This window comes from Salarias fasciatus, chromosome 6 (assembly GCF_902148845.1).
Source record: "Salarias fasciatus chromosome 6, fSalaFa1.1, whole genome shotgun sequence".
In the NCBI taxonomy this organism is placed as follows: Eukaryota; Metazoa; Chordata; class Actinopteri; order Blenniiformes; family Blenniidae; genus Salarias; species Salarias fasciatus.
Window position 1 is genome coordinate 11,137,361 of NC_043750.1, and position 14,709 is coordinate 11,152,069.

Consider the following 14,709-nt stretch of genomic DNA (forward strand, 5'->3'; position numbering starts at 1 on the left):
TTTTTACGTTTGACTCCAGAGTGGAGCAGTATAAATAATAGTGGTGCAACGGGTCACTAAACTCACGGATCGGATCGCTCCTCGGATCAGCAAAAAGCAAAAAAAAAAAAAAAAAAACATCTATGTTTTGTCTGTTTATTAGAAGCTTAAATTATTAAATTTAAATATTTAAAAGTAGTGCACAAGGCATAATAGTGTCTTTTTAAGATAATTATTATTGAAAAACAACTTAAAGTGCAATTTATACGAATATCTCCTTCATTTAAAATATAATAATGAACCAAAAATCAATTTAAAGTGCAACAGCAACATAAAAAGGCTGGTTCAAAAGACCATTAATAAAATAAAAGTCAAAGGTAAACATAAGACATCTTCCTTGAAACAAGGAGAATGAAAGAACCTGACCTGACCACACCGATAGCATAACAGCTTTAGCCCGGTCGGATTGCGCAGGGAGAGGCTGCTTAAATGCTGCGGTGTCGCTTCAAATGTGCGGACATGCTCGATGTGTTTCCACTCTCATATGGCTTTTTTATGTTAACTTCACGGGAGCGCGCATTTTGAGGAATGAGGAGTAAGATTGAGGATTAAGCAGAGAATTGGGATTTGCCCATAAGTCTCTCCAGCATGTCCCTGGTCTTCCCCGGGGTCTCCTCCCGGTGGGACATGCCCGGAACACCTCCCTGGGGAGGCATCCAGGAGGCATCCTAAAGAGGTGCCCAAGCCCCCAAGCCACCTCAGCTGGCTCTTCTCGATGTGGAGGAGTAGCGGCTCTACTCCGAGCTCCTCCCTGGTGACTGAGCTCCTCATCCTATCCCTAAGGGAGCGCCCAGCCACCCTACGGAGGAAGCTAATTTCAGTCGCTTGTATCTGGGATCTTGTCCTTTGGCTTATAATTCAAAACTCATGACCAGAGTTGAGGGTGGGAATGTATATTGACCGGTAAATCGAGAGCTTTGCCTTTCGGCTCAGCTCCTTCTTCACCACAATGGACCATTACAACCGCATTACTGCAGCTGCTGCATCGGTCTGCCTGTCAATCTCACGCTCCATCCGTCCCCCACTCGTGAACAAGACCCCGAGAAACTTGAACTCCTCCACTTGGGCCAGAGTCTCTCCACCGACCTGGATGGGACAATTGCCATTACACCACCTTCTTCTGGTATGGACCATGGCTTTGGATTTGGAGGCGCTGATCCTCATCCCTGTTGCTTCACACTCAGCTATGAACTGTCCCAGTGCATGCTGCAGGTCCAAGTTTGATGGAGCCAACAGGACAACATCATCAGCAAAAAGAAAAGATGAAATCTCGTGATCCTCAAACCGGACCCCTGCGATCCCTGGCTGCACTTAGAAATTCTGTCCGTAAAATTAATGAACAGAACCAGTTGTAACGACCGGGTAGGCTCCTGCATGTTTCACCCGGCAAGCGTGAATAAATGTTTTCCTGTGCTGTCATCTTAATATGCCAGACTTGGGTGACTGTGGTTATTTAATCTGGGGTCATGTTTTGTGACAGTAAAAAATATGGGAAAAGCAATATTTGGGCATTTGTATTTGCACTGTAAAAAAGACAACGACAATCTATTCACCAGAGCTTGTATTCTTAATTGTGTGAACATGAAAAGTAAAATAGCTGTTATGTAACTAGAAAATACATGTCAGACCAACATTGGCACCTCAATTATAACCAAATGTGTAATTCCAAATTAGCACAATTTTCAAATTGTCGTTGGCACAACAATAGGAAAAAAATTCCCATAATGCAATCCCTGAAGTCCGGGGTTTTCCATATTTTTTGCAAGGGCAAATGCTCCCTTGTGGTCTATCAAGGTCAGCCATCAGCACAAAAGGATGAGAAGACTTTTCTGAAGATGACCAGCTTCAGTCCAGTTGTGAAAGTAAGTATTTTGTGTGAAAATGGACGTGTTGGCATCGTATTTTGTTCTGCTTTACCAAATGCACTTGAGTAAGTTCTACTTCTTCAGTTAAGCTAACAGTGCTAATCCCTGCACCTCGCCTGCCTCTTAGAAAGTTACCATTGTGTTCCCTCAGGACTTATTTTCTAATTGCGTTTAATTGAGTTTGAACGTTTTTATCTTGCACCCCCCCTTTTTTTTTTTTTTTTTTGTCTGTTAGGGTAGCCCTTAGCAATAGCCTTCCTTTAGCCGTCAGCTAGCGGCTGCAGGGATATTGTTCCCTCCCTTTGAGAAAGTTATCCCACTACAAAATCCTGTTTTACACACAAAATTAAAGTTTTCCAGTAGTAGTTTTAGGTTTGGTGATGGTATCATAAGGTATAATACCTTACATACTGTTTGATAATATTAACAATATTAACAATTGAAACATTCCATTCCCCTCCCCACAGCCCCTGCAGTGGTTCAGTCCGGCCTGTCTGTCCTGGTGGAGCTCCTGGCGCTGTGCAGACAGACGACAGAGCTGAGGGTCAGTCAGGCAAGTACGTAAAACACTGAACATTTAATAAGTTCTTTATCAATCCACTTGTTCAACAAGCTCACTGAATATGCAAAGCAACATTTAAAGTCCTTTGTTCGAAGTCTGCCGTCATGTTTTATGTAAACACAGAATTTAAGCTAATTAACAAGGTTTTAATTGTTAAACTTAAATGATGTTTGCATTTTAAATAGCTCAGCAGTTCATCATAGTTTGCAATAAATATATAAATTATCCAGAGTTTCTTTACTGCAGCTGCAAAGAGCCTCTCCTGTGCTTGTAGGCAGAGTCAGACATCCTCATCTTCTCAGTTAAAATATTACACTGTTTTAGATTTATTTAGTGAGATATTCCTGTTCAGATTTCTAAATTCATTTACGTAGGCTTCTATTACTTTGAGCGTGATGTTGTATAGATTTTTGATTGAATTGAAAGTAGTGATAACTTTGACTTAGATGTTAACTTAAACAGATCCAGTTTGTAATGACATCTCCTTATTATCCAATTAAAATCACCACTGTTTACATTAATTTTCAGGTGAATTTTTTTTAGACTAGATATTTTGTTCTCAGTGGTGTGGACTTGTAGCCTACACATTTATGCCAAAACATTTTTCATTTGGCTCAGGCTTAGTATGCATATTCAATTGCAGGTTTGTGTGTCTTAAGATTTGTGACAGATTTAGATTTAGTTTTGTTGCAACTTGTTCACAGTTTGATAAGAAAGATTTTTTTAAATGTAGTTTGATGTTATTTATTTATTCCTTGAACTATTTCTTCGAATTTTAAAACTTGTAGTGAGTTTTTACTTCTTTTAAAGCTACTGCAGTGATATTCAGACCTGTGATAAATAAAATAATTCAATTTGGCCTAAATTTAATACACTGTATTTTTACAGGACTCTGATGGCGAAGACGGTGCGACCAAGGAGTGGCTGTGGGATAACTCTTTGTTCCAGGGGACGGTGCTGCACCGACTTCATCAGCAATGGTGCAGGACATTGCTGTGATTTTGGAGGAGCCTGATGTCCTGGAGGATGTACCAGATTTCCAACTGCACTTCCATACCGTTTTGGACTCCACTACGCTCTCAACATTTCATATCCAAAGACTCCTAAGGACACTTCTGAGACATTTCGACACCTGTTCATTGTTTCTATTATTAAAAAAAGAAATGTTTATATGTTCCACTGCTGATTTTAGTCATTTGAGCATGTTTACATTGGCACATCTGTCTCCTTTTAAGTGTTTTCATGTCATGGATACATGTGTGGTGTACCTCTGGGCAGATGTGTCATTCTTGACAGTGCTGCACAGTAAAAATGTTTCTACCAAGGGAATCATCAGCTATGATGCAGAAGATCCTGTGATTTTTGAAGGCCTGTTGTCCTAGAGGATGTGCCAGATCTTCCATTTTTCCTGTTTTCACATACCTCATGTGGTATTCTGGGCAGAGTTTTCATTCTTGACAGTGTTATCATCAATGTGTTACAGTATTGCACAGGTAAATAAAATAAAAGTATGGAACCACCATTCAGGATTGTGTATTTATTGACATGCAGGTAATTAAATAATGATCGTGCAGTCAATAAGCTTTTGCTAGCTATTTGAATGACTTATTGAGCAAATCAGCATGTTGTAATTGGCAAAACGAAGAATTAATAGTAGTGTCCATTAACAGAACAGCATAAATGTAATTGGTACAATAGTGAAATGTCGCTTAGGACAATGACATAGCAAATCGTTGACACAATTCAAAAGTTTTACTGCAAAAGGTTGCGTTAAAATTTTAAGTTGTCTCAATTATTTTTTTTTTACAGTGTGGTGCTGGGGTACTATATGTATATATACGATAAGGAGAAGCGGTACACGTGCCAGAAGGAGTGATGTCACATGACGTCCTGCAGGGACTCACCTGCCGGAGGAGTGCGGCTGGGGAGCGTTTGTCAGTGGGAATCGGTGCCACAGGGACTCTAACTTTGACCCTTTGGATCGACTGGATTAAACTATTACTTTTCCATGGAGCTGCCAGACTGGAGAGGAGGAGCATCAGGGACCAGAGGACGTGATGGATGACTCCACCTCTGAGACCTCAGCCTCTGCTTCCTCCACGGAAAACGTGGCGACGGGATTGAGGAGGTCCTCGAAGTACTCCTTCCACCGTCCCATAATATCCCCAGTTGAGGTCAGCAGCTCCCCACCTCCACTGTGAACAGTGTTAGTGAAAACCTGCAATATGGCCCGTTTGGCCAAAAGCAAGGAGAAGGAGGTCATATGGTGCTCGGCAGAGGTCATCCGAGGGTCCTGATTCCCAAAGGCTCCGAACAAAGCAAACATAGGATTTGATTCTATCTTGCGCTTCAGAATTACTGAAAGAGTATCAGAATCTTTGTTCCAAAAAACTTGTAGTCGAGGGCAGAGCCAGTACATGTGGTATAGAGTGGAGTCCCGTGACTTACATTTATCACAAGTAGGGGTGATATCTGAGTATATGCTGGCTAGTTTGGACTTTGACATATGAGCTCTATGGACCACTTTAAAATGTATTAGGCATTGTCTTGCACATAGTGAGGATTTATTAATTGACTGTAGGATCGAATTCCAACAGTCATCAGCTATGGGATGCCCTAAGTCCTGTTCCCATGCAGCTCTCGCCCTGTCTGCTGATAAGTGCTGCGAGTTAGTGATCATTTGATACAAGGTTGAAAGTGCACCCTTTGACACAGGATCTAATGAAAAAAAAAAGTCAATTGGGTTGGGATCAGGTTGATCTGGAAAATGTGGGAGAGACCCGAGTTCTTGCCTCCACAACCACTCGGGCTGCAGTTTGCTTGGCCTGCTGGTACCTGTCAGCTGCTTCTGGAGTCCCACAAGCCAACCAGGCTCAGTAGAACTCCTTCTTCAGCTTGACGCCATCTCTTACTTTTGGTGTCCACCACCAGGTGCAGGGGTTGCTGCCACGACAGGCACCATAGACCATTGTTAAGAAAGATAAAAAAAAATGCTATATGCACACAATTGAAGTTTTTTTTTTTAGCTATTATTTGAAACATTCCCTTGACAATGAGTGTCAAATCAATAACATACGTTATGTACACACATTTGCTAATGGTGGATAATCACTGGAAGGAACGCCGTTCGGAGCGTACAGTGACAGTACTCACAATATATCTTCATCCAGTCCTCTTTGGTTTAGTCAGAGTGGTTTTTGTTTTTTACAAGCACTCTGTCGTGAAATTTACAGAGCAGTTCTCTGCCATGCCTTCCAGTGAATAGACAGTGAGAAATGTGTTGACTGGCTATGGTTTATCTGGGACGGCCAGGTCGACCAGTGAAGGTTCTTGAGGGTAACAAATCTGGCTGGCCTCGCGTTCTTCAAGCAAATTGCAAAAACGCCTGTGCTGTGATTTCAGTAGGTGACAGACATTCCCATTTGAAGGATGATGTCTGGACACCACCACATGCAGAGCAGACAAAGTTCATGAATGGTCATCCAACACTCTATAGATTCGTGAACATTACATTCATACATATTCATATTCATATTCACAATCGTGTACATTCATTAGTGTACGTAAGAGTAAAACAGTTTGGTAGTGTGTGTGTGTGTGTGTGTGTGTGTGTGTGTTTCAGTAGTAAGTGTGTGAGGCTTTCATTTTAATGTCTGGATATGTTCAGTTTCATATGTTACCCCTTTCCCACTGGCCAAAAAATCTGTTTAAACCCGCTAAGTCATGGCAGTGGGAAAAGGTTTGACCCGGGATTTCGACCCGGGTCGTTGACCCTGCAATCGACCTGGTAAATTCCCGGGTGAGTTTGTAGCGGCTTTTAGTGGGAGGGACACATCCGGGAACTTACACGATGACGTCGACGCAGCGCAGCTAAGTTAGCGCGCTAGTTGTTGTTTCTGGGCACAGCGTGAGATTCCCTTCGTCAACATGACCCAGCATTGGCAAGATAGCGAGACCAGAGAGCTTCTCCTGATCAGTGGGGAAGAGGAGATTCGTCGACAGGTAACAGGGACTGTTTTCCGCTGCATTGTTTACTTTCGTTTTGCTCTGTCGCGCTGATGATGTCATCAATGTGGGACACCATCAGTGCGGGAAAACGCAGCGATGCGGCTCGCCAGCAGGAGGTGAGATGCGGGTCTGCAGGCAGTGGGAAAGGCGTCTAAAAAGGCAATAGTTAGCGGGTCGCAGACACGGGTCGACCCGCTAGCTGCAGTGGGAAAGGGGTTTGTGTGTGTGAATGGTCATGCTGAAAAATGTCCCTGTCGGCCCCTCATACTTAAACAACTTCATTGCCAGTAGTGTATGCAGTCAAGATGTCAATGCGTTGAAGAAGAATTGGTTTAGAGAAAAACAACCCATGGACACTTGCGTCATTACGCTATTTCTATTTTTGTTTCTATGTGTTGCATACTGCACCGATGGTGGCGCTGTGGTGTTGCTACAAAAGGACAATGATCTCACGGAAGTCTCCATATTGAATGTCGTACTGGCAGCGGCATATATATGACTTCTCACCAGTAGGGATGCTGTGGTGGTACTTTGAAGAAAAATGGCGGAACAACATGGCGGGGATCATGTAATCCTGCTTCCCACCGATGTTGCAGTGCTTTGACACAAAAGGGTGGCAATGGTCTGCAAGCCGCCATATTAGTGTAGAGGCTCCTAGTGCGAAATCCAATATGGCGGCGTTATGGGGGCCACAATAATGGTGATAAGATTGAGAGTGTTTGGATGTGAAGGTTTATCTTTATGACTCTTTAAACATTTTGCATGAAAGAAATTTCCTTTAACAACAACATGAAGAACTTTTCACTTCACTCATACAGGATTTGTATGCCAACTTACAGTGAAAAAAAAACACTTGTAAATAATGTTGCGCTCCCGTTGTATTTATTGACTCGACGTTTGGTAAAATGAAAACAATGTGTTTCCTCATTTTGAGAGATGTTTTGATTAATTTTTTTGTTAAAGCACATCTTGTGTAGCTGCTCTACACAACATCTGTGCAGGAAATGGCTAAACAATGAGTAAGAATTCTGAAAAAAAATTTAAATAATGTGTACTTCTTAAATTTGAAGACTGATTTTTTTTTTTTTTGCTGGATCACGGATTTACTGTTTTCATTGCTGCTGAAATGAAATTGCTGCTATGCTATCGCTGATCGATTTTTTTCAGGTTTTAATATATTTCATTGTGCTGAATAACAAATATGTGTCAACAACAAATAATTATAATAAATCTTTTGCAGAAAACGTTACAAAAGTCACAATATCAACATGCTGACCTGGTACGTTATCCAAAAGCAAAGTGTGCTACAAAAAGCTGAATCACTCAGATACAACTATTCATCACAAAATAAGCGACAGAACCTCCTCCAGCATCACCACAGAAACTAAAAATTATTCTTCACACGTGTTTGCAATTTATTTTGTGTGTACTATATTTTCTATTCACTAAACCTTTTTGGTGTTGCAAAAGCATTTTGTTGTTCAAATGAAGCCATACATTTTGAACCCGTTCTCCAGAATGTCTCATTTGCAGAGAAAATAGCGTTTCTCCTCACAGTTATAGTTTCCCCACAGTCCCTCCACTGTTAGAGCTCCACAGCGTCTCCACGTTGGACACTGGTGGTCCTCGTCTCCTCCTTGGGGCCAGGCTTTGTACATCATTGTCTTTCCGTCCACCCACAGCCACTGGTCAGCGAGGAAACGCAGGCCGATCCACACAGGTTCAGTCAAGTCGTTGCGCTGCATCTCAGTTTGTGCGAGAAGACGGTCGGTTTCAGAGGCGATGCTGATCAGATCACTGTGCTCCTCTCTGCAGTGCTCCAGAGCCTCCTCCCAAGTCTTCTTCTCATAGTTCATCACAGAAATCTTGATGCAGAAAAAAGGCAGGGCCACATTTTCTTCGGCATCATTCCATCGTCCATTAGAGTAAGTAGTTCCTCTGTTCTGTTTATTGCCAATATTGTTTGGTTGACCCTTGGCCCAGTTTGTGTGTGTAACGTATCCTCCTCCTGACCATTTCCAGCGAGTGGCATTTGTAGGATCTCGATAAAGGCCGATCCATGCTGTGCTCCAATTCAGGCTTTTTTGTCCCGCTGCAGCTTTCAGGATCTTCTCAGTATGTTTCTGGTCGTTCACAGAAGAAAGATCGGTGTAATACTTTCTACAGTGAGTCTGAGCATCTGTCCAGCGCAGTGCTTGAGAGACAAAATGGTGTGTTCCTACTTCTCCCTCAACTTTCACACAAAAAACAGAAGCAAAAAAGAAGAAGAGTTTCTGTATTTCCATGGTTAGTCTTCTGAAACTCAAGCTGAAACACTCCTCTGCTGTTTATGCTTCTACAATGGAGTATATAGTGTACTCAGCGCTCCTCAAGGTTGGAGTTTGCATGTGTTTTGACTGGTGAACACACAAATGAATGTCTTGGCTGAAATCACGAATGTAAAACCAAATAATACGCAAAGCAAAGACAGAACTGAATAACATTGTGGTGTAACCTGATACTACAGTGCATTCTCTACACAATTGGGTCAATAAACTGTTTATTTTCACATTTTTATTTGCCTTTATTTGATCAGGAAAATCATCAAGAATAAACCCTTATTTACTGTGGAAACCCAGCAAAAAAAACATGTAAAGTGAATGAGTGAATTCATTGAGTTACTACTTACAAAAGCAGCCTCAGAATGTATTTGTTTGCATTTATGATGAAGTATGCATTCATGGACGAAAGCTATCACACTATGCCATTACCACTTATTAGTAAGAACTAGGGATGTCCGATATTGACTTTTTTGCCGATATCAGATATGCCGATATTGTCCAACTCTCAATTTCCGATTCCGATATCTACCGATATCGATATATGTGGGCTATTTTTCCTCTAAACTAATTCACATATCACATATTTCCTGTTGTGGAATTAACACATGCCTAATTTTATTGTGATGCCCCACTGGATGCATTCTCAAATGCAACAAGGCTTTCCAAAAGTAAACATTGTCTGTGAAAATTAAGAAAACTACTTCAACTTGAGTTGTGGAAAAAGTGCCATATTTATTTATTTTTAAATTGTCTCAAACAACAGTTTGGATCACACTGTCTGAGATATTCTTGACAATGCTCCTTACAAATAGGGCAAATTTGACTTCTTCACACATTGTAAAACATTGTACCTGTAGAACTACGTGCAGCATGTAACTAAAATAACAACTAAATAAACTAAAATAACAGACAGGCTACTCTTCTTCTTGCAGTGTTAATTTAGCCTGCATTTGTAGGCTGCTTCATGGACTATTTCTTTCACTAAAACTCAATCACCTTAATTGAATTAATTCACAATCAATGTGGCAACTAAACTGTACAAATTTGAAAACTGCACATTTCTTTGAGCTACAAACAATACTTTGGCATTTGGTAAAGTGCAAAACAAGGAAACGTTTTAAAGTGCAAAATAAATACAAGCCCATTACTTGGGCTAATGCAATCATTGAAATTATAAGCTGGGCACAATCAGCACTGCTCCACATGAGCATAAGAACAAGGAAGGCACAAAGTTTCAGTCCAGACCTTCCAGAGTAGTAAACAAAGTCCTTCTTCAAGTGAACAAGGCTAAAAGTCCGACTGGCCTTCATAACAGGCCATAACTTTGCCAACACAATCATCATAAACTGGGCTCAGTCAACCCTGCTCTTTCGTATGAGTAACAAAAAGGTGCAAATATAAACAAGAAAGGCACAAAAAATAAAAACAGCTTCAGGCCAGACAAGTAAACATGACGCTCCTTTTGAAGTGCAATAAATGAGGCTCAAAGACTGATGCTGACTCGCCTCTATGACTGGTCTAATTTTTTCCCTTGTCCAGGAGAGGTAGATTTTTCTGAATGAAAATAAGCATCTCAGCATTGTCGCAATGTATGCGATTTCTCTTCTCATCGATGACATTGGAGATGGCGCTGAACAGCCGTTCGCTGTCTACGCTGGTACAGGGTGCAGTGAGGTACTTGCGTGCAACTCGGGCAAGCGCAGGGAAGCGGGCGTGGGTGGACCTCCAGTACTTCAAAGGGCACGCTGTCTTGAGGATGGTGGGTTCTCCCAGGTATGCATACACCTAAAGAAAAAGTCAAAACAAAAACAGAAATAATATTACTTACTTTTCTTCAAAGCACTGACAGCCGAATGTTTATTTTATTCACTTTATGTACATTTTCATGTAAAGCACTCTGCAAATGAAATAAATTTACAATTAAGTTTATTATTTACTCACCTGTGATGCTGTTTCGCCTGTAGTTGCTTGTTTGGTGACATCATTCTCTGCGAGAATTTCTTGGTACATGTCCTGCAGGCTCCCAGTTCGGGCCCTCTTAGGTGGGGGCTCCTGGTCTTCCTGGCCTGGGTCATCTGCACTGGCACCAGCAGCCTTTTCTTGTTGATCATTGCCCACGCTGGCCATTTCATCCACAATCTTCAGCAGCATATTCCGTGCTCCTTCCTTGTTGTCCAGGTCAAAATAACGGTCTTTGTAACGAGCATCAACCATGGTTGCAATTGCATAAAGAGGTTCACTTTGCACACCATTAAAGCGTTTACTGACAGCTTCCAATAGAGCATGTTTGGCTGTTTGCACACCTTTGTCTGATTCATCCATCTTGGCGAGCAGCCGTGTCAGGGATACCACACCAGGGATGACATCTGCAGCAGTGGCCTCCGCAGAGCTGATGTCCTTGGTTAGCTGTTCAAAGGGTTCCAGTACGGTGGTCATCTTCTCCAAAATTCCCCACTGAGTTGCTGTCAGTGTTGTTGGGAGTTCATAATCAGCAGCATACGCACTTAAAACCCTCTTCTGCTCCACCAGGCTCTGCATCATATAATAGGTCGAATTCCACCTGGTGGGGACGTCTTGTTGGAGCTTTTTCACAGGCATATTGAGTTCTTTTTGTATGTCTTCAAAACGACTGCAAGCAAGCGGTGAGTGCTTGAAGTGGCCTACAACTCGCCTCCCCACAGCCAGGGCATCTGCAATGCTGCGTTGAGACAGGGCACCTCCATTCACTGCGAGCTGCAAGGTGTGCGCCATGCAGGGCAGACTTGGGACACCAAACTCTGATGTAGCTTTGGCCATGTTGCGTGCGTTGTCTCTGACTACTACATGCACTTTCTCCTTGCAGATTTTCCATGTTTCAAACATCCCTTCAAAAGCAGATGCGATTGCTTCTGCCGTATGAGACCCACGGCACTCTTGAGAATGAAGCACAGACTTTTTAAGCACAAAATCCTTGTCTAGCCATTGAGCAGTCAAGCTCAACATGCTAACCTGGCTAACGCTTGAAGACCAGATATCTGTTGTGAAGCTAATGGATACAGCATCAGCAATTAGCTTCTCGACATGGCTGTAAACAACACTGTACAGCTCAGGTAAGCAAACATCTGAGAAATACTTGCGATTGGGCATGGCAAAGCGTGGCTCGAGGAACTCCACAAGTTTGGTGAATCCGGCGTCTTGCACGATAGAAAAGGGCTGGTTATCCAGTGCGATACACTCCATGATTTTCTGAGAGATGGCTTTCGCCCTGGGGTGGTCCTTGTTATATTTTTGTTTTTTCTCGGTTGACTCTTTAAGCGTCAACTGAGTGTTTTTTTTCAGTGCAGCCTGTCTCTGTTGCTTCGTTTCATTACTTTGCTGTACAAATGCCGCGTATCTCTCTGAATGATTCATCCTGAGGTGGGAGATTAAATTCGAAGTATTGAAGGAAGAAGTCTTCGTTCCGCCTCGCATAACCATCGCTTTGCAGTCGTTGCAAATCGCCAGTTTAATATCCGAAGGAGACACTTGGAAATAATTCCAAACCGCAGACATGGTCAGGCACAGAGCTAGCAAGCTTCACGACGCGGTTTGAACAGTAGCAAGGGGCAGCGGGAGCGCTTGTTTTGGTCGCCGACACCGCCAGTGGCGGGCGAAGTTATTTCACTTCCGCATTGGCGGGGGCGCTTGTTTCCGCCCGCCATTCTTGGTCTATGTAGCAAAACAAACGCTCTCGCTGCCCCTCGCCACCGGCCACCACTGATGAGGTCATCATTTGCGCGCCGGTAAATGTCTCGGGAGCCCATAGACCTGTATTTATTCGGCAAAATCAACATGTTATTTTATCGGTTTTCATTATAGGCAAAAAAACCGATAACGAATATTCACAGATATTACATTTTTATGCCAATATCGGGCCAATAATATCGGTGGGCCGATATTATCGGACATCCCTAGTAAGAACTGGTGTTTTTCACAATCACTTGAGAAGCATCTTCAAACAACCTTGGAAAGTTGCCAACATGAGTAATCACCAGTATCACTTTGACTTGATCGTTATGAAATGTTGCTTTAGACACAAGGTTTGTGCTTTTAAAAAATACAAGGTGTTTGTTGCTTGAGAGAACAAAGATGCTTTGAGAAGATGCTTGACAAGCAGCTCTTCACAAATGAGCTGGTAGAACTGACAGTCGGACTTGACTTTTTACTGACTGTAGCCATTGACTGGCAGACAGCTGAACTTGGAAAAACTATTTTTCCTTTGTTGCCCTGCTTGTTTCTGCATTATTTTCTGTAAAGTTTATCATCTTTTAATATTATCAAGTGTGAGAAGGTTGTGTGGGATGTTCATATGCTGTGAAATAGTGCAATTGTCACAATTTTTACCACCAGAAAAGCAGATTTTAAAGTCCTACAATGCAGCAGGGGCTTGAACAGTTAGTAGTCAAAACAACATTTGAAAGCTAAAACTTTGAATCTCATGTCTGTTGGGACAATAAATGTGCATGTTCCCCCCCTGTGCTTGTGTCGCCCCTGAGATGGATTTGGAACATGCTGGGTGGACCCTGTATGTGACCCTCTGCTGATCTCTGTATTGACTTAAAACCCCTGACCTCTCTCACTTGGCTGAAGCAGGACACTGGGTGGGGGGACTCAGCGTTCATTTATTGACATAACTCTTCTGAAATGAAAATGCAAAGTTGTCGTGTCACCATTTTGCTGAATCACAACACATACAGTACATATTGGACCAACTTCAAGGCTGCACCGCGAAGAAAGACAATTTATTAGAGTAAGAGGCAGACACCCCCCCATGCTATCGAGCTTCCTCCAACAACACATGATTCCACATCATCATTATCTTGAAAAAACAGCTTCCAACTAAATCAAACATGACGAACTCCAGCAACACACCATTTTATAAACTGTGGTGAAATCACTGCTGGTGCTTTTCAGTAATCTATCAGACTGTATTTTATCTCACACTCAGTGTTGTTGAGCAAGTCATGCCACAGACTGCACATCAAAAGTTCACTTGGAATAATGTTCTCAGTGGGGATATTTAATTTAGAACAAAGATAGAAATCCGTCTTCCCTCCACACTCCGTCACCTTGAGCTGCTTGCAGAGGAAAACCCAGGAAACCCAAAATATTTCTCAGCCTTTTGTTTTCACTCTCAAAATTTGGTTAAACAGTCATGTCTTGTACTTTTTCAGTCAGTACGAGTGCAGATATTCTGGAAAGTTAGTTCAACTAACATGAACCACATCGTGATGAACCAGGAGTCACTGCAGGTGCAGAGAGTTTCATGACCAATAGATTTGACAGACAAATGAGAAGATTTTCAGTGTCATTGACAGTGCAAATTTATGGAGGTGAATGGTGAATCATGTAAACACGATAATCCTCCCAGTGCCTTTATTAACCTTGTACAGGTCAAGTATTGAGTCAGAGGTGCTGCTCTTTATGTTTTCTTCTAAATTAACCATAATAAGGGAACAATTAAAGCTGTAGTGCATAACTTTGGTCGCCCTCTAGCAGAATTCTGCGTTCTTCCAACAATAAAGCCAGCGCTTCCACATGATGTACGCCCACGTGTCCCCGGTGCCCCCCTCCCCTCTCCCCCAACCGCTGCCACGGTGATTTGCGTTTCCACAGCGCGAATCACGGTTTTTATTCTGTGTGAAAAAGGACAGCTGGTGAAAAAAAGATGGACTCTTCCGAAGAGGTCATTATTGTTTTCTTTTTTTTTGCCACAGAAACTTAAATAGCTTATTACAAACGGGAGACAAGGTGCCTGCTAATTTGTAACTGACAGGTTAGTGGATGAAAAGACCCAGTGGTCGTCAGCAGAAATCATTTGTTGTCCGTTGGTTCGCTGCTTCTGGATGAAAAATGAAGTGTTTCCTGCAGGAAAAAAGTTTGGCCAGGGGCGGGG

The 14,709-nt window shown here is 42.3% G+C and overlaps 2 protein-coding genes across 2 annotated transcripts; both read right to left on the minus strand.

Moving 5' to 3' along the window:
• Nucleotides 1-7,997: 7,997 nt before the first annotated feature.
• On the minus strand, nt 7,998-8,330 carry LOC115389518 (C-type lectin lectoxin-Lio2-like). Its single transcript, XM_030092916.1, has one exon. It carries the CDS (start codon nt 8,328-8,330, stop codon nt 7,998-8,000), a length of 333 nt encoding a protein of 110 aa, XP_029948776.1.
• A 1,981-nt stretch (nt 8,331-10,311) lies between these two features.
• On the minus strand, nt 10,312-11,511 carry LOC115390784 (zinc finger BED domain-containing protein 4-like). Its single transcript, XM_030094783.1, has 2 exons — nt 10,737-11,511; nt 10,312-10,580 (listed from the first exon to the last, which is right to left on the minus strand). Exons 1-2 carry the CDS (start codon nt 11,391-11,393, stop codon nt 10,314-10,316), a joined length of 924 nt encoding a protein of 307 aa, XP_029950643.1. The 5' UTR covers nt 11,394-11,511; the 3' UTR covers nt 10,312-10,313.
• Between the last annotated feature and the right edge of the window lie 3,198 nt (nt 11,512-14,709).